This window comes from Cetorhinus maximus, chromosome 36 (assembly GCF_964194155.1).
Source record: "Cetorhinus maximus chromosome 36, sCetMax3.hap1.1, whole genome shotgun sequence".
Lineage (NCBI taxonomy): Eukaryota > Metazoa > Chordata > Chondrichthyes > Lamniformes > Cetorhinidae > Cetorhinus > Cetorhinus maximus.
Window position 1 is genome coordinate 3,725,855 of NC_135914.1, and position 27,131 is coordinate 3,752,985.

The 27,131-nt window shown below is 56.1% G+C and overlaps 1 protein-coding gene and 1 long non-coding RNA gene across 2 annotated transcripts in view; one reads left to right on the forward strand and one right to left on the reverse strand.

The window, feature by feature from the left end:
* LOC144672235 (AN1-type zinc finger protein 6-like) overlaps window positions 1-16,423 on the forward strand; it is a 151,995-nt gene extending 135,572 nt beyond the window's left edge. The window contains exons 2-6 of the mRNA XM_078534074.1: window positions 4,525-4,689; window positions 6,306-6,435; window positions 7,608-7,669; window positions 11,879-11,995; window positions 16,229-16,423. Of these exons, the coding sequence (XP_078390200.1) occupies window positions 4,539-4,689; window positions 6,306-6,435; window positions 7,608-7,669; window positions 11,879-11,995; window positions 16,229-16,377 (609 nt within the window). The 5' untranslated portion in view covers window positions 4,525-4,538 and the 3' untranslated portion in view covers window positions 16,378-16,423. The remainder of the gene's footprint in view (window positions 1-4,524; window positions 4,690-6,305; window positions 6,436-7,607; window positions 7,670-11,878; window positions 11,996-16,228) is intronic.
* LOC144672241 (uncharacterized) overlaps window positions 1-27,131 on the reverse strand; it is a 253,793-nt gene that overhangs the window by 219,770 nt on the left and 6,892 nt on the right. The gene's annotated exons all lie outside the window — the stretch shown is intronic.

A 27,131-nucleotide genomic window follows, 5' to 3' on the forward strand; every position in this document is an offset into this window, starting at 1 on the left:
CCCCGCGGGAGCGAGTCCCACATGCTCCCCGCGGGAGCGAGTCCCACATGCTCCCCGCGGGAGCGAGTCCCACATGCTCCCCGCGGGAGCGAGTCCCACATGCTCCCCGCGGGAGCGAGTCCCACATGCTCCCCGCGGGAGCGAGTCCCACATGCTCCCCGCGGGAGCGAGTCCCACATGCTCCCCGCGGGAGCGAGTCCCACATGCTCCCCGCGGGAGCGAGTCCCACATGCTCCCCGCGGGAGCGAGTCCCACATTCTCCCCGCTCCCTGGGTAAAGTCCTGAATTCCCCATTGGATTTATCAGTGACTGTCTTATATTGATGACCCCCCCCCCTAGTTCTGGTCTGCATCCCCCACAAGTGGAAACATCTTCTCTACGTCGACCCTATCGAAACCCCTTCCAGAATTTTAAAGACCTCGATCAGGTCACCCCCTCAGCCTCCTCTTTTCTAGAGAAAAGAGCCCCGGCCTGTTCAGCCTTTCCTGACAGTTATGACCTCTCGGTTCCCATATCGTCCTTGTGAATGTTTTGTGCGATGCTTCTATATCCTTATTACCGCGGGGAGCTGGAACTGTACACAGCCTTCTGGGTTATTGACAAGTTTAACACCACTCCTCTGCTTCTCGGTTCTATTTCTGTAGAAACAAGTGCCGATGCATTGATAGTCCAATTAACCCGTGACAGCGCTTTTTCCGTTAGGTCTCTGACTCTACCCCTTGAAACCTTTCCTTCTCAACACCGCCTGGACACTTATTACCCCAGGAATGTGTGACCTCGCCTTCACAGACTCTTACAGCCAGATCTTTCATAGATCTGTCCAATTAGTCCCACTCTTATCTCCCCCCCCACCTCCACCACCCCCACTCTCCCTCTCTTCTCTTCCCTCCCTCCCCACATCCCCGCAGGTTTCCCCCCTTTCATGTATTTATCCGATTCCCCCCCCCTTTTGAAAGTTCCTATTGAATCTGCTTCCGCCGCCCTTTCAGGCAGCGCCTTCCAGATCACAACCACTCGCTGTGTTTATAAAAACAAATTCTCCTCCTCTCCCCCTCTGGTTCTTTTCCCGATTCTCTTCAATCTGTGTCCCCCTCTGGTTACCGACCCTCCTGCCCAGTGGAAACAGTTTCTCCTTATTTACACTGTCCAAAACCCCCTTCCTGATTCCGAACGCCTCAATTCAATCTCCCCCCTTAACCTTCTCCGCTCTAAGGAGAACAATCCCAGCTTCTCCCAGTCTCTCCCACACGGACTGAAGCCCCCTCCTGTTGATTAGGTGACATACTCGCTTGGGCTTAACAGCAGCCTGCATTTACGTAGCGCCTTTAAGGCGATTGAAGTCCCGAGGGGCTCCACAGGAGCAACGAGCGACCCCCACCATGGAGGAGAGATCGGTCAAAGAGGCCGGATTTAGGGAGAAGGAGAGGCAGAGCGGTTTAGGGAGGGGATTCAAGAGCTTATTCCAGAGAATTTAGCGAGTGGCTGTACTGGGGGTTGGGGGGTGAGGCAACCCCACCTGAGCCAGCGATCGGACTTGTTACAGAACAGGCCTGAATCGATGTGACGCGGTGAATTGAGGGAGCGGCCTGGGGTCTGGTTCATTCATGAGCTGGTGATGGGAGGTGGTGCTCGCAGGAAGATGTCTGCCCACCCGCTGGCTCCCAAACTCCTTCGGGGTGAAATAAAAAGGAGGGGGGGTGGGTGAGCTCGGGACGGTGGGGAGATAGGGTCTCGCGCCATTCACATGCTTGCCGGCATCTGAGAGAGAAGGGGGAGCGTTTCGGAAAGCGAATCTCACTGCTGCTTGCTTGCTTGCTTTGGCTGTCTTGAGACTCCCCCACCCCCTCGTTCTGTCCCGGGCCCCCCCACGCGTGGTCTCATTCCTGGACGCGAGGACTATTGTAACAATGTGAAATGGGGGCAGGAGGGGAAGCCCGTGGAGCCCCTCGAACCTGCTCTGCCGTTTGTTGCAGTCATGGCCGATCGTCTCCCTCAACCCCCGCTCCATGTCCAAAAACCCTGCCGATCTCAGTCTTGAATCTACTCAACAGCTGAGCACCCGCCGCCCCTCTGGGGTAGCGCAATTCCAAAAGATTCGCCGCCCTCTCCCGGGTGAAGAAACCTCTCCTCGTCTCTCAGTCCAAAATGGCTGACCCCCTTATCCTGACACCGTGACTAGCCTCCCGAGACCTGGACTCACCCCCCTGTAGGGGTGCGGGAGTGGGGAAAACACAGCCCCTCAGCGTCAGCCCTGTTAAAAACCCCCTGAGAATGTTACGCGTTTCAGTGAGATCGACCTCCTAAACTCCTGGGAGTACAGGCCCCTTCTGCTCAAGAGTGCAGAGAAGATTTACTAGGATGTTGCCGGGTCTTCGGGAGTTGAGTTACAGGGAAAGATGAAACAGGTTAGGACTTTATTCCTTGGAGTGTAGAAGGATGAGGGGAGATTTGATAGAAGTTTACAAAAATTATGAGGGGTACAGACAGAGTAAATGCGAGTAGGCTCTTTCCACTTAGATTAGGAGAGATAAACACGAGAGGACGTGGCTTTAGGGTGAAAGGAGAAAGGTTTAGGGGGAACTTGTTCACTCAGAGAGTGGTGAGAGTGTGGAACGAGCTGCCATCTGACGTGGTAAATGCGGGCTCACTCTTAAGTTTTAAGAGTAAATTAGATAGATACATGGATGGGAGAGGTCTGGAGGGTTATGGACTGGGTGCAGGTCAATGGGACGAGCGGAATAATATTTTGGCACAGGCTAGAAGGGCCGAATGGCCTGTTTTCTGTGCTGTAGTGTCCTATGGTTCTAACCTCTTCTCGTAGGGCAATACCAGGAATCGACCGAGTTGAATATTCATTGTACACCTTTCTAAAGCAAGCCTATAGTTCCTTAGGCCAGGAGGCGGAAAGTGCACGCAGTATTCCAGTGTGGCATCACCAAGACCCCCGTATAATTGCAGCAATAGCCTTCCTTACCCTTATACTCTGACTGGTAGGCCTATATTAACGGTGATAATGGAGGTTGCGGCTAATCACGGTTATCAACCCCTATTCATGACTCGACAACAGACCCAGAGGTGGGCTGAGGAAAGCCCTGTGTTGCTGGATAGCTTTGGGGAACCAAGAGCCCAAAAAGCCACATGCTCTTCCTGAGCCACAAGACGTCAATGCCCCCCAATTACACACGACCTGTGACCCCAAAATGTTAGTTCCTGAAAGGCTTCTGACTGTCTCCTGCTGTTTTCCGGGGGTGGGGCAGGGGGGTGAATACGTTGTGTCTTACTGTACAGACCAGCAAGGTCAAAGGTTATACTCTGACTGTTATCAAGTAGGAAACCCGGCAGCCAATTGGCGCACAGCAAGCTCCCACAAGCAACAATGTGATCATTCCCCAGGTCACCTGTGTTTTCTTTTTGGTGATGTTGGTTGAGGGATAAACATGGGGCTCCCAGGACACCGGGGAGAATTCCCCCCCCACCCACTCTCCGCCCACCCCCCACCCATCGCCCCTTCTTCCAATAGCGGCCGTGAGATCGTTGACGCCTTCCTGTGAGGGACAGATGGGGGGGGGGGGGGGGGCCTCGGTTTAACGTCTCTCCTTGAGAGGCACTCCTGACAGCGCGGCACTCCCTCAGTGCTGGGGGATGTGGGCGTCACGGGCAAGGGCCACCACTTGTTGCCCCGCCCGTGATCGCCTTGGCGGCTTGTTCAAAGGGGCGGTAAAGATTGCAGTGGGTCTGGAGTCACGTGTAGGTCAGACCGGGTAAGGACGGCAGATTTCCCTTCCCCTAAAGGGACATTAGTGGGTCTGGAGTCACGTGTAGGCCAGACCGGGTAAGGACGGCAGATTTCCCTTCCCCTAAAGGGACATTAGTGGGTCTGGAGTCACGTGTAGGCCAGACCGGGTAAGGACGGCAGATTTCCCTTCCCCTAAAGGGACATTAGTGGGTCTGGAGTCACGTGTAGGGCCAGACCGGGTAAGGACGGCAGATTTCCCTTCCCCTAAAGGGACATTAGTGGGTCTGGAGTCACATGTAGGCCAGACCGGGTAAGGACGGCAGATTTCCTTCCCTGAGGGGGCACTAGTGAGCCAGATGGGTATCTACGACGATCGATGATGGGTCCCCATGACTGAGACGAGCTTCCAATTCCTGGTTTTATTCATTGAATTTAGGTCCGTGGTGGGATTTGAACCCGTGTCTCTCCCCCCCAAGAGCATTAGCCTGGGGCCTCTGGATTACTAGCCCGGTGACCATACTGCTGTGCCACCGCCTCCCCTACATTACAACGATGACTTGGGCCCTAAAGTGCCTTCAGTCACCCTGAGGCGGTGAAAGGTGCTGGGTTGTTGACCCCTGACCGGTGCAGAAAGCTGGTAAAGCCACGGTGAATGTTCGTGTTGTGTTATGTGCGCGAGTCTTCCTTTCTCTTTGTGCCCGTCGATTCGTCAAAAACCCCAAAAGTGTTTTATTTTTCTTCTTTTTCCCTCCCTCCCCCTCCCCTCTCCCCTTTTTTTCTGTTTGCAGGACAAGGGAGGAACATGGCGCAGGAGACCAACCAGAGCCAAGTGCCTATGTTGTGCCCGACAGGCTGCGGTTTCTACGGAAACCCCCGCACGAACGGAATGTGTTCGGTCTGCTACAAGGAGTTCCTGCAGAGACAGAACAGCAGCGAGAGAATAAGCCCACCGGGTATGAGGAGTCCCAACGCCCCCCCCCTTCACCACCCCCACCCCCAACTCCCGTCCTCCTGTCCGCCAGCTCTGATCAGCAGCGGGAAGCCTGGGGTCGAGGGTCAGGGGTTGAAGGTCGGTGGGGGGTGGCTGCAGGGCGGTACGGTTTGCTTGGGCCCAGAGGACAACCCCCTCTCCTTTACCCCCCCCCCCCCCCAACCCCCCCTTCTCTATTTCAGGGGTTGGATCCAGAACTCGGACGCGGTTAGTCTGGTAAAGGTTGGCAGACCAGAGTGGGGCAGTGCCATGGGGATGGTGGTGGGGTTAGCGGGGAGGGGGTTTCTCCTCATGAAGGGGGAAAGTGCTGGGTAGCCAAGGCCACCCCCTTCTCTGCAACATAGGAACAGCAGGAGGCCATTCAGCCCCTCGAGCCCATTTCTCCCCCCACCTCCCACATTCATTCTGATCACAGCTGACCTGTGTCTTAACTCCGTCCACACCCACCTCAGTTCCCTAACCCTTAATCCCCTCCACCCAACAAAAATCTGTCCATCTCGCTTATGAAATTTTTCAATTGACCCCCCCCCCCCACCCTCACTCCAGCCTCAGCAGCTTTTTTTGTTGAATCTGCTTCCACCGCCCTTTCAGGCAGCGCCTTCCAGATCACAACAACTCCCTGTGTAAAAAAAAAAACTCTCCTCATCTCCCCCTCTGGTTCTTTTCCCGATTCTCTTCAATCTGTGTCCCCCTCTGGTTACCAACCCTCCTGCCCAGTGGAAACAGTTTCTCCTTATTTACTCTGTCCAAAGCCCCCTTCCTGATTCCGAACGCCTCGATTCAATCTCCCCCTTAACCTTCTCCGCTCTGAGGAGAACGATCCCAACTTCTCCCAGTCTCTCCACATGAACCAAAGTCCCTCATCCCCAGCCCCATTCTAGAGACCTCAGGGGCTCAGCCGCGATGCCTCGTACAGTTGGATAGCCCCAGCTGGTCATAGCCCTTGGACAAAGAACAGCCAAGTGGTTGTGGGGAGGTAGTTCCACCTGCCAGTAACTCTTTCCCCCCCCGCCCCAGCTCCCCTACACCCATGGACCCAAACTCCAGTGTGATCTACCACCTATGAACAGCCATGGGAGAAAGCAGAGAGTGGGATCAATTTAAAAATGAACCTTTGTCAGTTGCCAATGATTCAAAAGTTCATTGATGTCCCCTGGATGGTTGAGTTGGTGTTTAGATAGCTAAATTTGGTCTTGTACCCCTTCCCTGAATCCAAATGGGCATTTACGTTTTTATATTTTTGTATTAACCTGGTAAATTGCCGCAAGATATCACTCTCAGCCCATCGAATGGTTGTTTTAAAATATATATATTTTCAAGTTCAAGGCATTTGGGAGGTTTTAGCAACGTGCTCTGCAGTGCCACCTCGTGGCCGGAGTGTGCAACTACAGCGTGACTGTTGACATAGCAATGTGAAGTGGGCAACCTTGACGCATAAGCCGAAAACCACCCTCCACCCCCCGCCCCCCCTCCACTCAGCCCACGGCCGTCGGTAGCAGGAAGTAAGGTTTGCGCAGAGGCCATGCATGAGCCAGGCAAGCTTTCTTTTTTTAACGGTTATATACGTCCCATGAACAGGAGCCACAGCGAGTAACGCGCCTTCAGATCCAGCGCTAGTTCAGAGTACAGAGGCCAGCCCGCAGGACCCATCGCCCGTAGCCGTCGCTGCCATCTCCTCGTCGGGATCGGGCGCCTTGGAGAGTACCAGGTAGGGCTTTGATGGCTTCACGGAGGCGATTCCTGTTCCAATGGTTTTGTGGGGGTGGGAGGTTGGGGGCGGGGGGGGTGGGGGGAGGAGGTTGGGGTGGGGGTGGGAGGTTGGGGGGAAGGGCTTGTCCCTGGGGTGTCGGAGATACTTTCCCTTGGCGGGCCAGCCCAAGAGACGGCGCCACGTGGGCATCTCCGCGGCGTGTCTGTCGACAGGAGGCTGGGGCCACCTTCTGAGCCTGGCCAAGCCCCAAGCACCCGCGGGCATCGTTGGCGGCTGCTGTAAGCTGTTGACCACTCCCGAGAGGGTTGGGGCTCCTCGGCTCTAGACCGTAACCCCAATTACTAGGGTGACCCTCCCTCGGAAGCCCACGAGACCCTCACCAGCTTCGTAGAAAGGTATGGCACAGGAGGAGGCCATTCAGCCCAATCGTGCCTGTGCCAGCTCTTTAAGAGCTATCCGATTAGTCCCACTCGCCCCTCCTGCCGCCGCCCCCCCTCCCCTGCTCTTTCCTCCCCATAGCCCTGCAAATTCTTCCCCTTCCAGTATTTATCCGATTCCCCCCCTTTTGAAAGTTCCTATTGAATCTGCTTCCACCGCCCTTTCAGGCAGCGCCTTCCAGATCACAACAACTCGCTGTGTAAAAAAAACCAAACTCTCCTCATCTACCCCTCTGGTTCTTTCCCCGAATCTCTTCAATCTGTGACCCCCTCTGGTTACCGACCCTCCTGCCACTGGAAACAGTTGCACTTTCTGCAAGATTATACTCCAGGAATGCCCGTACTGGCACTTCCTGCCCACCTGGGCTCTTGCCAACCTGTGCCCACGTTCTCTGGGCATGGCTAGGTGGGATGTACCCCTACGTCCATGATTGGATGGAATAAAACATTGCTTGCTGATCCCTTTTAGCTTGGAGGCTCATGAGGGGCCTCCGCATGGTCTCTCCTAGAGGCTGGGACAAAATGGCGAATGAGCTGTCGTCAAGTTGTTTGGCTTTGCTTCAGATCGGGGCCCTCGCATGAACGGAGGCTGCCCTGAGTGAAGCCAGTGGCCGTTTTCCCCCCACCCCACCCATTGCCAGCCGGGGCTGTGCCCTGGGCTTTGCACAACTTGCCTGGTGCCCCTTCCCCTTGTGGAGTTAACTCCTTCTTGTTTCCCCCTTCCCTCCTCAGCCAAGCGTTGCAGATGGCCACTTCGGAGAGTAAAGAGGCAGCAAAGGAGGAGAATTTGGAAGGTAAGAACCACAGGGATTGGTCAAAGCCAGGCGGAGATTGAGAGCAAGAGCCACAGGGATTGGTCAGCACTGGTGGAGGTTGAGAGCAAGAGCCAGAGGGATTGGTCCTTGTTGGCGGAGGTTGAGGGTCAGGGCCACAGGGATTGGCCACTGTTGGCGGAAGTTGAGAGGAAGGGCCACAGGGATTGGTCAATGTCAGCAGACGTTGAGGGTAAGGGCCACGGGGATTGGTCAATGTCAGCGGAGGTTGAGGGTAAGGGCCACAGGGATTGGTCAATGTTGGTGGAAGTTGAGAGGAAGGGCCACAGGGATTGGTCAATGTCAGCGGACGTTGAGGGTAAGGGCCACGGGGATTGGTCAATGTCAGCAGAGGTTGAGGGTCAGGGCCACAGGGATTGGCCAGTGTTGGCGGAAGTTGAGAGGAAGGGCCACAGGGATTGGTCAATGTCAGCGGACGTTGAGGGTAAGGGCCACAGGGATTGGCCAGTGTTGGCGGAAGTTGAGAGTAAGGGCCACAGGGATTGGTCAAAGCCAGGCGGAGGTTGAGAGCAAGAGCCACAGGGACTGGTCAGCACTGGGGTTGGAGGGCAGAGTGTAGTGGACTTCCCCCTCCAGCCTTCAAGCTCTGTGGAAGGTATCCTATGATAGGAGGAGGCCATTCAGCCCCTCTAGCCTTTCAGCCACTCAATGTGATAATGACTGAGCTGTGACCTAAGTCAATACACCAGGCTTTAAGGGGTTAATTACAAGGACAAGTTGTGCAGACTCAGCTTGTGCTCCCTGGAGTGTAGAAGATTAAGGGGTGATCTCATCGAGGGGTTTAATAGATTCAATAGGGTCGATAGAGAGAAACTGTTTCCTCTGGTGGTGGGGGCCTGGGGATACGGGACTCCAGAACAAGGGGAAAAGAGAAGGCTGAGGGAGTGACCTGATCGAGGACTTTCAAATTCTGGAACGGTTCAGTAGGGTAGACATAGAAAAGATGTTTCCACTTGTAGGGGGGAGACCAGAACTAGGGGGGGGCCATCAGTATAAGACAGTCACTGATAAATCCATCGGGGAATTCAGGAGAAACTTCTTTACCCAGAGAGTGGGGAGAATGTGGGACTCGCTCCCACGGGGAGCGGGGAGAGTGTGGGACTCACTCCCACGGGGAGTGGGAAGAATGTGGGACTCGCTCCCACGGGGAGCGGGAAGAATGTGGGACTCGCTCCCACGGGGAGCGGGAAGAATGTGGGACTCGCTCCCACGGGGAGCGGGGAGAATGTGGGACTCGCTCCCACGGGGAGCGGGGAGAATGTGGGACTCGCTCCCACGGGGAGCGGGGAGAATGTGGGACTCGCTCCCACGGGGAGCGGGGAGAATGTGGGACTCGCTCCCACGGGGAGCGGGGAGAATGTGGGACTCGCTCCCACGGGGAGCGGGGAGAATGTGGGACTCGGTCCCACGGGGAGCGGGGAGAATGTGGGACTCGCTCCCACGGGGAGCGGGGAGAATGTGGGACTCGCTCCCACGGGGAGCGGGGAGAATATGGGATTCGTTCCCACGGGGAGAATGTGGGACTCGCTCCCACGGGGAGAATGTGGGACTCGCTCCCACGGGGAGCGGGGAGAATGTGGGACTCGCTCCCACGGGGAGTGGGGGAGAATGTGGGACTCGCTCCCACGGGGAGCGGGGAGAATGTGGGACTCGCTCCCACGGGGAGCGGGGAGAATGTGGGACTCGCTCCCACGGGGAGCGGGGAGAATGTGGGACTCGCTCCCACGGGGAGCGGGGAGAATGTGGGACTCGCTCCCACGGGGAGCGGGGAGAATGTGGGACTCGCTCCCACGGGGAGCGGGGAGAATGTGGGACTCGCTCCCACGGGGAGCGGGGAGAATGTGGGACTCGCTCCCACGGGGAGCGGGGAGAATGTGGGACTCGCTCCCACGGGGAGCGGGGAGAATGTGGGACTCGCTCCCACGGGGAGCGGGGAGAATATGGGATTCGTTCCCACGGGGAGAATGTGGGACTCGCTCCCACGGGGAGAATGTGGGACTCGCTCCCACGGGGAGTGGGGGAGAATGTGAGACTCGCTCCCACGGGGAGTGGGGGAGAATGTGAGACTCGCTCCCACGGGGAGTGGGGGAGAATGTGGGACTCGCTCCCACGGGGAGCGGGGAGAATGTGGGACTCGCTCCCACGGGGAGTGGGGGAGAATGTGGGACTCGCTCCCACGGGGAGTGGGGGAGAATGTGGGACTCGCTCCCACGGGGAGCGGGGAGAATGTGGGACTCGCTCCCACGGGGAGTGGGGGAGAATGTGGGACTCGCTCCCACGGGGAGTGGGGGAGAATGTGGGACTCGCTCCCACGGGGAGCGGGGAGAATGTGGGACTCGCTCCCACGGGGAGTGGGGGAGAATGTGGGACTCGCTCCCACGGGGAGTGGGGGAGAATGTGGGACTCGCTCCCACGGGGAGCGGGGAGAATGTGGGATTTGTTCCCACGGGGAGCGGGGGGAATGTGGGACTCGCTCCCACGGGGAGAATGTGGGACTCGCTCCCACGGGGAGAATGTGGGACTCGCTCCCACGGGGAGTGGGGGAGAATGTGGGACTTGCTCCCACGGGGAGTGGTCGAGGTTAATCGCGGAGATGTATTGAAGGGTGTGGGGGGAAACTGGATAAACACATGAGGGAGAAAGGAATAGAAGGATATGTTGATGGGGGGGAGATGAAGAGGGGGTGGGATCTTAAACACCAGAATGGAGCAGAAGGGCCGAATGGTCTGTTTCTGTGCCGGGAATACTGTGTATGAGACAATCATGTTGTGCTGGGAGGCCCTGGGGTTTGATTCTGCGCTGACTGAGCTGCCCTCATCTGGTGGGGGGGGGGTGTCATTGTGAAGCGGGCACTAGCTTTGAACCCGCTGCCCCCATGACGCGTTGGATATTTGCTCTGCTCTCCAGTGTGCGAGGCAGCACAGAATTTATCCATGTTTATGACCCAGCTCTGGCTGCCGTCGCCAAGGGCCTCACTCAGTCCACCTCAAGAGAGCTGGTGGAGGTGATACGTCGGCATTAGTGAGAGCTTTTTACTGACCATGTGGACGGCTTCACGGCCACCTTTGACTGAAGGCCGCTTTGATTTCCCGGTCACTCGGCTTTAAAATTGAACTCGGTCTGGGACTTGGATTATTAGTGCAGCCCCCTGCATGACCGGCCCATTAGCATAAAACGCCACAGCTCGTTGGCCTGATGTTTAATGGAATTTGTGTAGGAAGGCAGCAGCGCCCGTTTTGTGGGGAGTGTCGCGTGAATACCAGCCACCCTTGAACTCGAGTTACAGATGTGCCAAAGTCAATCCTTGCCGCTTCTGTGGAGCCTTGGAATGGTGACCGCACAGGAGGAGGCCGTTCGCCCCATCGTGTCCATGCCGGCGCTCTGGCGGAGCAGCTCAGCTGGTCCCGCCCTTTCCCCCCGTGGCCCTGCACACGTTTTTTCTTTTTCTTTTGATGGGACGGGGGGAGAAAAAGAGACACGCTGTGGTAGCTTTTTTGCCTTGCGCTCATCAGGACAGATTCGCAAGAACGCCAAATCTCAAAGGGACCAACAACAACAATTCATACTGCACGAGAAGAGAGTGTTTGTTCAACGGACTCTGATTGGTAGAGGCATTGCCATGGAGAATGCATCAGGGAATGGGTGCCCGCCAAGCTTTGCTTCACTTCAAAAGAGGCGCAATGGGCGGACACGTCCCTTTTTCATGAATTCATTGACGGGATGTGGGCGTCGCTGGCTAGGCCAGCGTTCATTGCCCCTCCCTGATTGCCCCGCTAGGAGGCGGTGGTGAGCCGCCTCCTTGAACCGCTGCAGTTCTGCTTGCAAAGGGACGGGGCGGTGTGTGTGTGTGAATATATGTAGCGTTCTAGCATTTTCTTTTCCACAATTTTTATCTTATTTCTTCAGGAGCTCATCCAATTCCCCTTCCAAAAGCCGCGACTCAGTCCGCCTCTGCCAAACTCTTGAGGTGGCGCGTTCTGGATCCTAACCGCTCGCTACAGTTGCCCAAAAAAAACCAAAACATGTTTCTCCTCATGTCGCCCGTGGTTCTTTTTAGCCGATCACCTTTATACGGGCACCCTCCTCGGGCACTCGGTCTCGCTGCCACCACGCAACGTTTTCCTGCCCGTCGGCAACCCCTCGTGATTTTTCTCCGATCTTCTCTTCCAGCTTCCTCGTCGGCAGCGGATGATCCCCAGGGATCCCAGGAAGACTCGGAAAAATCCCCGGAGAAGAACAAGAAACGGAATCGGTGTTTCCTGTGCAAGAAAAAGGTCGGACTAACGGGTGAGAGAACAGGGCCGGAGTCTGGATGGGGATGTCGGAGGGTCAGTGCCGAGGGAGCGCTGCACTGTCGGAGGGTCAGTGCTGAGGGAGTGCCGCACTGTCGGAGGGTCAGTGCTGAGGGAGCGCCGCACTGTCGGCGGGTCAGTGCTGAGGGAGTGCCGCACTGTCGGAGGGTCAGTACTGAGGGAGCGCCGCACTGTCGGAGGGTCAGTACTGAGGGAGCGCCGCACTGTTGGAGGGTCAGTGCTGAGGGAGTGCCGCACTGTTGGAGGGTCAGTACTGAAGGAGAGCCGCACTATGGAGGGTCAGTACTGAGGGAGCGCTGCAGTGTCGGAGGGTCAGTACTGAGGGTGCGCTGCAGTGTCGGAGGGTCAGTACTGAGGGTGTGCCGCACTGTCGGAGGGTCAGTACTAAGGGAGTGCAGCACTGTCGGAGGGTCAGTACTGAGGGAGTGCCGCACTGTTGGAGGGTCAGTACTGAGGGAGCGCCGCACTGTCGGAGGGTCAGTACTGAGGGAGCGCCGCACTGTCGGAGGGTCAGTACTGAGGGAGCGCCGCACTGTCGGAGGGTCAGTACTGAGGGAGCGCCGCACTGTGGGAGGGTCAGTACTGAGGGAGCGCCGCACGGTCGGAGGGTCAGTACTGAGGGAGTGCTGCACGGTCGGAGGGTCAGTACTGAGGGAGCGCCGCACTGTCGGAGGGTCAGTACTGAGGGAGCGCCGCACTGTCGGAGGGTCAGTACTGAGGGAGCGCCGCACTGTCGGAGGGTCAGTACTGAGGGAGTGCCGCGCTGTCTTTCGGATGAGGTGTCAAACCGAGGCCCCAATCAGCCCCTCTCAACTGACTGAGAAAGATCCTATGGCTGCTATTGGAAGAAGAGCAGGAGAGGGGTGTGGCAATGAACAATAGGGGAGTTCTCCCCGATGCCCTTGGACCTAATATGTATCCCTAAACCAGCATCACGATTTATCTCATCGCTGTTTGTGGGATCTTCCTGTGTATAAATCTGGAGGCCGTGGGACGGGACAGGATGTGAAAAATCTTAAAGGATAGAGAGAGGGGTGGAGAGGTTTAGGGAGGGAATTCCAGAGCTCAGGGCCCCCCAGGCAGCTGAAGGCACGGCTGCCAATGGTGGAGCGATGGGAATCGGGGGATGGGCAAGAGGCTGGAATTGGAGGAGCGCAGAGATCTCGGAGGGTTGTAGGGGCTGGAGGAGGTTACAGAGATAGGAAGGGGTGTAGGGGCTGGAGGAGGTTACAGAGATAGGGAGGGGTGTAGGGGCTGGAGGAGGTTATAGAGATAGGGAGGGGTGTAGGTGCTGGAGGAGATTACAAAGATAGGGAGGGGTGTAGCGGCTGGAGGAGGTTACAGAGATATGGAGGGTTGTAGGGGCTGGAGGAGGTTACAGAGATAGGGAGGGGTGTAGGGGCTGGAGGAGGTTACAGAGATAGGGAGGGGTGTAGGGGCTGGAGGAGGTTACAGAGAGAGTGAGGGGTGTAGTGGCTGGAGGAGGGTACAGAGATATGGAGGGTTGTAGGGGCTGGAGGAGGTTACAGAGATAGGGAGGGGTGTAGGGTCTGGAGGAGGTTACAGAGATAGGGAGTGGTGTAGGGGCTGGAGGAATTTACAGAGATAGGGAGGGGTGTAGGGGCTCGAGGAAGTTACAAAGATAGGGAGTGGTGTCAGGGCTGGAGGAGGTTACAGATATAGTGACGGGGTGTAGGGGCTGGAGGAGGTTACAGAGATAGGGATGGGCTGTAGGGGCTGGAGGAGGTTATAGAGATAGGGAGGGGTGTAGGGGCTGGAGGAGTTTACAGAGATAGGGAGGGGTGTAGGGGCTGGAGGAGGTTATAGAGATAGGGAGGGGTGTAGGGGCTGGAGGAGGTTACTGAGATAGGGAGGGGTGTCAGGGCTAGAGGAGGTTACAGAGATAGGGAGGGGTGTCGGGCAGGAGGAGTTTACAGTGAAAGGTAGGGGTGTCGGGTTTGGAGGAGTTTACAGAGATAGGGAGGGGTGTAGGGGCTGGAGGAGGTTACAGAGATGGGGAGGGGTGTAGGGGTTGCAGGAGGTTAGAGATAGGGAGTGGTGTAGGTGCTGGAGGAATTTACAGAGATAGGGAGGGGTGTAGGGGCTGGAGGAAGTTACAAAGGTAGGGAGTGGCGTCAGGGCTGGAGGAGGTTACAGAGATAGGGGTGTAGTGGCTGGAGGAGGTTACAGAGATAGGGAGGGGCTGTAGGGGCTGGAGGAGGTTACAGAGATAGGGAGGGGTGTCGTTGCTGGAGGAGTTTACAGAGATAGGGAGGGGTGTAGGGCTGGAGGAGGTTACAGAGATAGGGAGGGGTGTAGGGCTGGAGGAGGTTACAGAGATAGGGAGAGGTGTAGGGGCTGGAGGAGGTTACATATATAGTGACGGGGTGGAGCGGCTGGAGGAGGTTACAGAGATAGGGAGGAGCTGTAGGGGCTGGAGGCAGTTACAGAGATAGTGAGGGGTGTAGGGGCTGGAGGAGGTTACATAGATAGGGAGGGGTGTAGGGGCTGGAGGAAGTTACATAGACAGAGAGGGGTGTAGGTGCTGGATGAGGTTACAGAGATAGGGAGGGGTGTAGGGGCTGGAGGATGTTACAGAGATAGGGAGGGGGTGTAGGTGCTGGAGGAAGTTACAGAGGTAAGGAGGGGTGCAGGGACTGGAGGAGGTTACAGAGATAGGGAGGGGCTGGAGGAGGTTACAGAGGTAGGGAGGGGTGTCGGTGCTGGAGGAGTTTACAGAGATAGGGAGGGGTGTAGGGGCTGGAGGAGGTTATAGAGATGGGGAGGGGTGTCAGGGCTAGAGTAGGTTACAGAGATAGGGAGGGGTGTCGGGCAGGAGGAGTTTACATAGATAGAGAGGGGTGTAGGTGCTGGAGCAGTTTACAGTGATAGGGAGGGGTGTAGGGGCTTGAGGAGGTTACAGAGATCGGGAGGGGTATAGGGCTGGAGGAGGTTACAGAGATAGGGAGGTGTATAGGGGCTGGAGGAGGTTACAGAGATAGGGAGGGGTGTAGGGGCTGGAGGAGTTTACAGAGATAGGGAAGGGTGTACGGGCTGGAGGAGGTTACAGAGATTGGGAGGGGTGTCGGGGCTGATGGAGGTTACAGAGATAGGGAGGGGTGTCGGGGCTGGAGGAGGTTACAGAGATAGGGAGGGGTGTAGAGGCCTGAGGAGGTTACAGAGATAGAGAGGGGTGTCGGGGCTGGAGGAGGTTACAGAGATAGGGATTGAGTTAGGGACTGGAGGAGGTTACAGACATAGGGAGGGTTGTACGGCTGGAGGAGTTTACAGAGCTAGGAATTGGGTTAGGGGCTGGAGGAGGTTACAGAGATAGGGAGGGGTGTAGGGGTTGGAGGAGGTTACAGAGATAGGGAGGGGTGTAGGGGCTGGAGGAGGTTACAGAGATAGGGAGGGGTTTAGAGGCTGGAGGAGGTTACAGAGATAGGGAGGGGTGTAGGGCCTGGAGGAGGTTACAGAGATAGGGAGGGGTGTAGAGGCAGGAGGAGGTTACAGAGATAGGGAGGGGTGTAGGGGCTGGAGGGGGTTACATAGATGAGGAGAGGTATAGTGGCTGGAGGAGGTTACAGAGATAGGGAGGGGGTGTAGGGGCTGGAGGAGGTTACAGAGATAGGGAGGGGTGTAGGGGCTGGAGGTGGTTACAGAGATAGGGAGGGGTGTAGGGGCTGGAGGAAGTTACAGAGATAGGGATGGGGTGTAGGGGGCTGGAGGAGGTTACAGAGATAGGGAGGTGGTGTAGGGGCTGGAGGAGGTTACAGAGATAGGGAGGGGTGTAGGGGCTGGTGGAGGTTAAAGAGATAGGGAGGGGTGTAGGGGCTGGAGGAGGTTACAGAGATAGGGAGGGGTGTAGGGGCTGGAGGAGGTTACAGAGATAGGGAGGGGGGTAGAGGATGGATTTGAAAAAGAGGATGAGAAATTTATAAATGATGCTTTTCCTGACTGGGAGTCGGTGAGGGTCAGCGCGCTGGGTGTGGGGCTGGGTGGGGTGACGGGTTTGGGTGAACGGGATTCGGTGCGATTTGGGGTTGGGATAGGGCGGAAATCCCAGGATGCCCCCTGTGGGGTAGGGTGGGATGGGTGGGGGGGTGGGGGGGGGGAAGCGATGACAGGGGCACGGGTGAGGGCCTCCGCAGCCGATGAGCCTTGGAGGGCGAGTGTGTGACCCGCTGCGCGATTCTTGTGTTCCCAGGGTTCGAGTGTCGGTGCGGGAACCTGTACTGCTCGGTCCATCGGTACTCGGACATGCACGACTGCCGCTTCGATTATAAAGCAGACGCTGCCGAAAAGCTCCGGAAGGAAAACCCCATGGTGGTGGGGGAAAAGCTGCAGAAGATTTAGAGAGGAGAACAGAGAATGTTTGGGAATAAACCCTGTTTCTGCATGACTCAAACTGATCGATATTATATATTTTTGGTTTTCTTTTTGTTTTGTTTTTTTTTGATTTGGATCTTTTATTTTCCTCATTTAATGGACGAGACTTTTTAGACTTTTCAGACCGGGAAGGGAGGGGGAAGGGAACTGATTGTGTTGGGGGCTGGGGTGGGGGGAGAGGGGGAGGTGGGGGTAATAAATACTTTTTTTTTGTTTGGGAGAGTTATGAATGGGGGTTGACTGAACGAGGCAGCGTATTATTCACATACCCTTCCTGCTACTGGCTGCTCTGTTCCCCCCTCCCCACCCCGTGTGGACAGCTGAGGTTTGCTCTCGCTCTGCAGGCTGGTTTTTAATCTCGATACAGATAGAATATGCAATTCTCAGCACCTCTTTATTTCCACCCCACCCTGTTTTTTTTCTCTACTAATTTTATTTGCGTCTGCTCTGTCTGTCTCTCTCCCTCTGTGTCTCTGTCTGTCTCTCCCTCTGTGTCTCTGTCTGTTTCTCCCTGTGTCTCTGTCTCTCCCTGTGTCTGTCTCTGTCTGTCTCTCTCTCTCTCTCTCTCTGTTTCAGTCTGTGTTTCTGTCTTCTGTGTGTGTCTGTGTCTCTCTCTGTCTGTGTCTCTCTCTGTCTGTGTCTCTCTCTGTCTGTGTCTCTCTCTGTCTATGTCTCTCTCTGTCTGTGTCTCTGTCTGTGTGTCTCTCTGTCTGTGTGTGTCTCTCTCTCTGTCTCTGTGTCTCTTTCTGTCTGCGCCTCACTTTCTGTCTCTCACTTTGTCTGTGTCTCATTCTCTCATTCCATTCTCATTCTCTCTCTATCCATTCTCTCTCTCTCTCATTCTCTCTCTCATTCTCTCTCTCATTCTCTCTCTCACTCTCATTCTCTCTCACTCTCATTCTCTCTCACTCTCATTCTCTCTCACTCTCATTCTCTCTCACTCTCATTCTCTCTCTCATTCTCTTTCTATCCATTCTCATTCTCTCTATCCATTCTCTCTCACTCTCTCTCTATCCATTCTCTCTCATTCTCTCTCTCTCTCATTCTCTCTCTCATTCTCTCTCTCTCCCTCTCATTCTCTCTCTCTCCCTCTCATTCTCCCCCTCTCCCTCTCTCATCATCTCTTTACAAGCGGGCACTGATTCAGACCAGGGCCAGGGTTCACTGGCGCAGGGCACTTACCTTTCCCCCCACTGCCCCCACCCACCCACCCACCCCGCCCAGCCCTGGCATCCTGGCGGTTCGGTCCGAAATCCCGCGGCAGAACCCCTGTTTTTTTTTTAGAGATGTGTCACTACCTTTTTACTAGGGTGGGGGTGGGGAAGCAGGGCCCCATGCAATGCACCATAGGGTCTAGGGAGAGGGTGCGCCTGACCCTTCGGTGCTGGGGTGTAGATGAATGTCTCCAGTGACTCCTGTCCCTCTCGATTGTGCTGAAAACCATTTGAACTGAGAATTTTTGAATCTATATTACACCTCACCCACACAAACACACACAAACTGTATCCTCCATCCCTGCTGTTGCTAGGGCGGGTTGCTAGGATTAAGCGCCTGTGTGCACACGAAAGGGGCACAAGTGATTGAAATAAAACTGAGATCAATTTACGCTCTGTTCCCGTGTTTGTTTTGCTTTTCCTGTTGTGGGTGGGCCCGAGGGGCACTTCACTGGTTCCAGCAGCGCAGACTGAGGCCATTCAGCCCCCCCCAAGCCCTTGCCTGCTATCTCCAAAACAACAGCTCAACTTCAGGTCGCACTTTTAACCCAGTCGACCATCCTCGAGGAGCATTGATCTGACAAAGTTTGACCCCGAGCCACGTGAGGAGGTACGAGGGGCAGGTGACCCAAAGTTCAATCATTCAGGTCAGTTTTAAGGAGCATCTGAAAGGATGAGAGAGGGGGTTTAGGGAGGTAATTCCACAGCCAATGGTGGAGCGGCGGGAATCCTGGGGTGCCCAAGAGACCAGAATTGGAGGAGGTTACAGGGATAGGGAGGGGTGTAGGGGCTGGAGGAGGTTACAGAGATAGGGAGGGGTGTAGGGGCTGGAGGAGGTTACAGAGATAGGGAGGGGTTTAGGGGCTGGAGGAGGTTACAGAGATATAGAAGGTTGTAGGGGCTGGAGGAGGTTACAGAGATATAGAAGGTTGTAGGGGCTGGAGGAGGTTACAGAGATAGGGAGGGTTGTAATGCTGGAGGAGTTTACAGAGATAGGGAGGTTTGTAGGGGCTGGAGGAGGTTACAAAGATAAGGAGGGGTGTCGGGGCTGGAGGAGGTTACAGAGATAGGTATGTAGGGGCTGGAGGAGGTTACAGAGATAGGGAGGGGGGTAGGGGCTGGAGGAGGTTACAGAGATAGGGAGGGGTGTCGGGGGCTGGAGGAGGTTACAGAGATAGGGGTGTAGGGGGCTGGAGGAGGTTACAGAGATAGGCAGGGTTTAGGGGCTGGAGGAGGTTACAGAGATAGGGGTGTAGGGGCAGGAGGAGGTTACAGAGATAGGGAGGGGTGTAGGGGCTGGAGGAGGTTACAGAGATAGGAGTGTAGGGGCTGGAGGAGGTTACAGAGATAGGGAGGGCTGTAGGGGCTGGAGGAGGTTACAGAGATAGGGAGGGTTGTAGGGGCTGGAGGACGTTACAGAGATAGGGAGGGTTGTAGGGGCTGGAGGACGTTACAGATATGGGGGTGGCTGGAGGAGGTTACAGATATGGGAGGGTTGTAGGGGCTGGAGGAGGTTATAGAGATAGGCAGGGCTGGAGGAGGTTACAGAGATAGGTGTGTAGGGGCTGAAGGAGGTTACAGAGATAGGGAGGGGTGTAGGGGCTGGAGGAGGTTACAGAGATAGGGAGGGCCTGGAGGAGGTTACAGAGATAGGGAGGGGTGTAGGGGCTGAAGGAGGTTACAGAGATGATTGACTGGAGGAGGTTACAGAGATAGGGAGGGGGGTAGGGCCTGGAGGAGGTTACAGAGATAGGGAGGGGTGTCGGGGGCTGGAGGAGGTTACAGAGATAGGGAGGGGGGTAGGGGCTGGAGGAGGTTACAGAGATAGGGAGGGGTGTCGGGGGCTGGAGGAGGTTACAGAGATAGGCAGGGTTTAGGGGCTGAAGGAGGTTACAGAGATAGGGGTATAGGGGCTGGAGGAGGTTACAGAGATAGGGAGGGGTGTAGGGGCTGGAGGAGGTTACAGAGATAGGGAGGGGTGTAGGGGCTGGAGGAGGTTACAGAGATAGGGAGGGGTGTAGGGGCTGGAGGAGGTTACAGAGATAGGGGGGGTGTAGGGGCTGGAGGGGGTTACAGAGATAGGGAGGGGTGTAGGTGCTGGAGGAGGTTACAGAGATAGGGAGGGGTGTAGGGGCTGGAGGAGGTTATAGAGGTAGGGGCTGGAGGAGGTTACAGAGATAGGGAGGGGTGTAGGGGCTGGAGGAGGTTACAGAGATAGGGAGGGGTGTAGGGACTGGAGGAGGTTACAGAGATAGGGGTGTAGGGGCTGGAGGAGGTTACAGAGATAGGGAGGTTAACGAGGAGGGATTTGAAAACAAGGATAAGTTTAAAATCGAGGCATGACCAGACTGGGGCCCAGTGTAGGGAATGCGCGGAGTAGGGGGGTAATCGGTTGGAGAGTTCTGCCTTTAACCCCACTTCACACCTTTTCCCATGGATCTCTCTGAAGAATTATTTTCAAATACTCACTGAGCCTTTAAGTTGATTCCCTGGAAGAGCTCACTGGCCTCACAAAGCCCCTCGATTATTTATCCTCTTGACCTTCTCCCTGATGATCTGGAGAGAGCGCCCATTTTGATTTTTTGGGTTTCCAACCCTGGGTTCATCTCTGTGAATCCCTACATTGCCTTTGATGGGCATCCCAAGGATGATTGTAGCCCACTGATGATTTCACTCTATATTGATGATAGCAAGCACACTTCGAAATGACTTCATTGACCTGTGAAGCACTTGGATAAGCCCGGAGGTGGTGTTGGGCGCTGCATAAATGCAAGACCTTCCCTTGCACCTTCCTTCCCTAACTCAAGAGCCAGCTGAAGTGCGGCTCCCAACATCGTCCTGTATCCACCCCACCCTCCGCCACTGGGTATCCCCGTCCCTTCACAACATTGATGAGCTAGCGGGCTGTTCAACTGCACAAGGCTTCACAGCTGACCTCCCAAGGCGGACTGCACCCTGGCCCAATTTATACATCCTCTCACTTTCCCCCACTGCTCCAACCCTTTTGTTCTCCCCCACCCCTCCCCTTCCTGCACACCCACCCCCGCCCCCCCATCACCCAACCCCAAGGTGCTGAGGCCAACTGTGGCACCACTTCCCTCAACAGCCCCGCCAACTCGGCAAAATGGGACCTGCCACAATTGCCGATGCCATTGAACCGCCCAGGGCACTTTCCCCACCCCTGGCCCCCCAGGTGAGGAACAGGAAGAGGCCATTCAGCCCATTGAGTCTGTTTCCCCATTCAATTCGGTCATGGTTGATCGGTATCTTAACTCCATCTACCAGCCCTGGTTCCGTAACCATTAATCCCCTCCAACCAGTAGAAATCTATCCATCTTGTTTTTGACATTTCCAATTAACCCCCCTGCCCCAAAACCCGACAGCTTGTTTTGTGTCGGTGGGGGGAGAGAGTTCCAGATTCCCACTCCCACCCCCCAGCTGTGTGTGTGTGTGTGTGGGTGGGTGGGTGTGTGTGTGTGTGTGTAAAGTGCTTCCTGACATCGCCCCCGAACGGCCTGGCTCCCATTTTAAGGTTCTGCCCCCACCCCTTGTTCCGGACTCTCTCCCCCACCCACCCCCACCCCCACCAGAGGGAAATGGTTTCTCTCTATCGACCCGATCGAATCCTTGAATCATCTTAAAGCGCCCTCGATTCGATCACTCCTTCATCTCCCACCCTCGAGGGGATACAAGCCAAGTGTGTGTGTGTGTGTGTGTGTGTGTGTGTGACCCGCCCTCGGAGTTTAACCCTTTCAGCCCCGGGATGGTTCTGGTCAGTCTGCGCTGCACCCCCTCCAAGCGCCCATATAACTTCCCTGAGCCTCAAATGAATCCCATCACCGTTTTAAAATGCCACTAGTGGACCTCCTGTGGTGTTGCTCACCATTAATCAGGAATTGCCAGCAGGAACGGAGATCCCCCATTGGTTGGGAGCTGTGCGAAGTTGGTCTCACAGGAGGCAGCCTCAATTAAGGTTGTTGTGACACTCCACAAAATGCCTATACCCGTCCCCGATAGCAGCTGAAGAGACAGGTGGGGCTGTGTGAGCCAGGACTCAGTGGGTCGCTCTCACTCCCCTGTCTCAGTCAGAAGGTCGTGAGTTTGAGACCCACTCCAGAGACTCGAGCCCCATCATCCAAGCCGCCACTTCCAGTGCCGGTCCTGAGGATTACTGAGGGAGTGCTGCACTGTCGGAGGGTCAGTGCTGAGGGAGCGCCGCACTGTCGGAGGGTCAGTGCTGAGGGAGTGCCGCACTGTCGGAGGGTCAGTACTGAGGGAGCGCCGCACTGTTGGAGGGTCAGTACTGAGGGAGTGCCGCAATGTCGGAGGGTCAGTACTGAGGGAGTGCCGCAATGTCGGAGGGTCAGTACTGAGGGAGTGCCGCACTGTCGGAGGGTCAGTACTGAGGGAGTGCCGCACTGTCGGAGGGTCAGTACTGAGGGAGCGCCGCACTGTCGGAGGGTCAGTACTGAGGGAGCGCCACACTGTCGGAGGATCAGTACTGAGGGAGTGCCGCACTGTCGGAGGGTCAGTACTGAGGGAGTGCCGCACTGTCCGAGGGTCAGTACTGAGGGAGAGCCGCACTGTCGGAGGGTCAGTGCTGAGGGAGTGCCGCACTGTCGGAGGGTCAGTGCTGAGGGAGTGCCGCACTGTCGGAGGGTCAGTGCTGAAGGAGTGCCGCACTGTCGGAGGGTCAGTACTGAGGGAGTGCCGCACTGTCGGAGGATCAGTACTGAGGGAGTGCCGCACTGTCGGAGGGTCAGTACTGAGGGAGTGCCGCACTGTCGGAGGGTCAGTACTGAGGGAGAGCCGCACTGTCGGAGGGTCAGTGCTGAGGGAGTGCCGCACTGTCGGAGGGTCAGTGCTGAGGGAGTGCCGCACTGTCGGAGGGTCAGTGCTGAAGGAGTGCCGCACTGTCGGAGGGTCAGTGCTGAGGGAGTGCCGCACTGTCGGAGGATCAGTACTGAGGGAGTGCCGCACTGTCGGAGGGTCAGTACTGAGGGAGTGCCGCACTGTCGGAGGGTCAGTACTGAGGGAATGCCGCACTGTCGGAGGGTCAGTACTGAGGGAGTGCCGCACTGTCGCAAGGTCAGTACTGAGGGAGTGCCGCACTGTCGGAGGGTCAGTACTGAGGGAGCACCGCACTGTCGGAGGGTCAGTACTGAGGGAGCACCGCACTGTCGGAGGGTCAGTACTGAGGGAGCGCCGCACTGTCGGAGGGTCAGTACTGAGGGAGAGCTGCACTGTCGGAGGGTCAGTACTGAGGGAGCGCCGCACTGTCGGAGGGTCAGTACTGAGGGAGCGCCGCACTGTCGGAGGAGATGTTTAACCACCTGCCCTCTCATCTGCCCTCATACGAATCAGGAGGAGGAGGCCACTCGGCCCCTCGAGCCTGTTCTGCTATTCAATAAGATCATGGCTGATCTGATTGTAACCTCAGCCCCACATTCCACCCTACCCCCCGATAACCTTTCATCCCCTTGTTAATCAAGAACCTATCTAGCTTTGCCTTAAAAATATTCCAAGACTCTGCTTCCATCGCCTTTTGAGGAAGAGATTTCCAAAGACTCTCGACTCTGGAGACAAAAATTCACTGTCTGAAATGGGTGACCCTTTCTTTTTTAAACAGTGACCCCCCCTAGTTCTAGCTTCTCCCACAAGAGGAAACATCCTCTCCACATCCCACCCTGTCAAGACCCCTCAGGATCTTATAGGTTTCAATCAAGTTGCCTCTTACTCTTCTAAACTCCAGTGGATACAAACCTAGTCTGTCCAACCTTTCCTCATAAGACAACCCACCCATTCCCGGTATTAGTCTGGTAAACCCAAGGTTACCATTGGAAGCAGCGCGTGGGGTGCGGGAGCAGAGGGTTGGAGAGAGTGTGGGGGGAGAGGGGGTGGGAGAGGTGGGGGAGCCAGGTGGAGGGATAGGTGTTTGGGGGCCAAGAGGGGGAAGGGGGGAGTCAAGAATGTATAATGTGTATTGGTGAGACTGCACCTGGAGCACCGTGTACAGTTTTGGCCTCCTTACTTAAGCAGGGATACACTCGCATTGGAAGCAGTTCGGAGAAGGTTCACTGGGCTGATTCCTGGGATGAAGGGGGTTTGTCTTATGAAGAGAGGTTGAGCAGGTTGGGCCTGTTCCCATTGGAGTTTAGAAGAATGAGAGGGGATCTTATTGAGACATCTCAGATTCTGAGGGGGGGCTTGACAGGGTGGATGCTGAGAGGGTGTTTCCCCTCCCCTCGTGGGGGAATCTAGAATGAGGGGGGCACAGTTTGAGAATAAGGGGTCTCCCACTGAAGACGGAGATGAGGAGGAATTTCTTCTCTCAGAGGGTGGTCAGTCTGTGGAATTCTCTCCCCCCCAGAGAGCGATGGAGGCCGGGTCACTGAATATATTCGAGGCCCGAGTTAGACAGATTTCTGATTGACGAGGGAGTCGAAGGTAATGGGGGAAAGACAGGAAAGTGGAGTTGAGACCACAATTGGATCAGCCATGATCTTATTGAATGGCAGGGCAGGCTCGAGGGGCTGAATGGCCTAATCCTGGTCCTAATTCTCATGTTCTTAAGTCCTGGAGCAGGTCAAACCCCCATGATTGTGTGGCACCCCCTCAGTACTGACCCTCCGACAGTGCGGCGTTCCCTCAGTACTGACCCTCCGACAGTGCGGCACTCCCTCAGTACTGACCCTCCGACAGTGCGGCACTCCCTCAGTACTGACCCTCCGACAGTGCGGCACCCCCTCAGTACTGACCCTCCGACAGTGCGGCACTCCCTCAGGACTGACCCTCCGACAGTGCGGCACTCCCTCAGTACTGACCCTCCGACAGTGCGGCACCCCCTCAGTACTGACCCTCCGACAGTGCGGCACTCCCTCAGGACTGACCCTCCGACAGTGCGGCACTCCCTCAGAACTGACCCTCTGACAGTGCGGCGCTCCCTCCGTACTGACCCTCCGACAGTGCGGCACTCCCTCAGGACTGACCCTCCGACAGTGCGGTACTCCCTCAGAACTGACCCTCTGACAGTGCGGCGCTCCCTCCGTACTGACCCTCCGACAGTGCGGCACTCCCTCAGTACTGACCCTCCAGCATGGGGATTGCCATTGACCCGAAACTGAACTGGACCAGCCATATAAACACTGTGGTTACAAGAGTAGGTCAGAGGCTGGAGAGTAACTCACCTCCTGACTGCCCACTGCGGAGAGTAACTCACCGACTGACTCCCCAAAGCCTGTCCACCATCTACAAGGCACAAGTCAGGAGTGTGATGGAATACTCCCCACTTGCCTCGATGAGTGCGGCTCCCACAACACTCGAGAAGCTCGACACCATCCAGGACAAAGCAGCCCCGCTTGATCGGCACCCCATCCACAAACATTCACTCCCTCCACCACTGACGCACAGTAGCAGCAGTGTGTGTACCATCTACAAGATGCACTGCAGGAACTCACCAAGGCTCCTTCGACAGCACCTTCCAAACCCACGACCTCTACCATCTAGAAGGACAAGGGGCAGTAGACACATGGGGAACACCCACCACCTGCAAGTTCCCCTCCGAGCCACTCACCATCCTGACTTGGAAATATATCGGCCGTTCCTTCACTGTCGCTGGGTCCAAATCCTGGAACTCCCTCCCTAACAGCACGGTGGGTGTACCTACACCACAGGGACTGCAGCGGCTCAAGAAGGCGGCTCACCCACCACCTTCTCAATGGGGCAATTAGGGATGGGCAATAAATGCTGGGCCCAGCCAGCAAAGGTCACATCCCATGAAATAAATAAAACAAGTGAGAGCAAAGATCCAATTGGAACCTCTTTTAAGTTGAGATCAATGGATAGGGAAATATCTCGATACACAGATTTCATCTGCATGGATTTTTGCAATTTAACCAAATCTTTGGACGGTAAATGTTTCCTGTCACCAGGTGTCAGTGTTTAGCTGAGCTGGACGCACGATCAAACTGTTTTAAGGATCTCTGGTGGATGTGAGAGACACTGCATCATGTTGGAGTTAATATGAAAACTCAGTATGAAAGCTCTTGTTGCCCTGTATAGTACAGGTATAAAGCTCAGTGCGTAGCACACTCGCCCTCTCAGTCAGCAGCCTGTGGGCACGAGTCCCCACTCCAGCGGCCCCAGTCCATAATCCAGGCTGACACCTGGGAAATGACCGGCACTGGTCCAAACAGGTCTTGTACACTTAACATGGCACCCCAGTTCAGACCAGTCCCACTCATTTCCAATCTCCACTGGTTTTCCCTTCTCGTACCAGTACTGAGGGAGCGCTGCACTGTGGGAGGGTCAGTGCTGAGGGAGCGCCGCACTGTCGGAGGGTCAGTACTGAGGGAGCGCAGCACTGTGGGAGGGTCGGTGCTGAGGGAGCGCCGCACTGTGGGAGGGTCAGTGCTGAGGGAGCGCCGCACTGTGGGAGGGTCAGTACTGAGGGAGCGCCGCACTGTCGGAGGGTCAGTGCTGAGGGAGCGCCGCACTGTGGGAGGGTCAGTACTGAGGGAGTGCCGCACTGTCGGAGGGTCAGTGCTGAGGGAGCGCCGCACTGTCGGAGGGTCAGTGCTGAGGGAGCGCCGCACTGTCGGAGGGTCAGTGCTGAGGGAGCGCTGCACTGTGGGAGGGTCAGTGCTGAGGGAGTGCCGCACTGTGGGAGGGTCAGTACTGAGGGAGCGCCGCACTGTGAGAGGGTCAGTACTGAGGGAGCGCTGCACCGTCGGAGGGTCAGTGCTGAGGGAGTGCCGCACTGTCGGAGGGTCAGTACTGAGGGAGTGCCGCACTGTCGGAGGGTCAGTACCGAGGGAGCGCCGCACTGTCGGAGGGTCAGTACTGAGGGAGTGCCACACTCATAGACTCATAGATGTTTACAGCACAGAAGGAGGCCATTCAGCCCATCCTGTCCGTGCCGGTCAATAAAGACCTGACGACACTAATCCCATTTTCCAGCGCTTGGCCCATAGCCCTGGAGGCTATGGCAACGCAAGTGAATATCTAAACACTTCTTAAACATTACGAGAGTTTCTGACTCAACCACCCTTTCAGGCAGTGAGTTCCAGACTCCCACCACCCTCTGGGTGAAAAAAAATTCTCCTCAACTCCCCTCTTAGCCTTCTACCTCTTACCTTAAACCTATGCCCCCTGATATTGACCCCTCTACTAATGGGAAAAGTGCCTTCCTATCCACCCTGTCTGTGCCCCTCATAATCTTGTACACCTCTGTCAGGTCCCCTCTCAACCTTCACTGCTCCAAGGAAAACAACCCCAGCCTATCCAATCTTTCATCATAGCTCAGACCCTCCAGCCCAGGCAACATGCTGGTGAATCTCCTCTGCACCCTCTCCAGTCCAATCACATCCTTCCTATAATGTGGTGGTCAGAACTGCACGCAGTACTCCAGTTGTGGCCTAACCAGTGTTTTATACAGTTCCAGCATAACCTCCCTGCTCTTGTATTCTATGCCTTGGCTAATAAAGGCAAGTATCCCATATGCCTTCT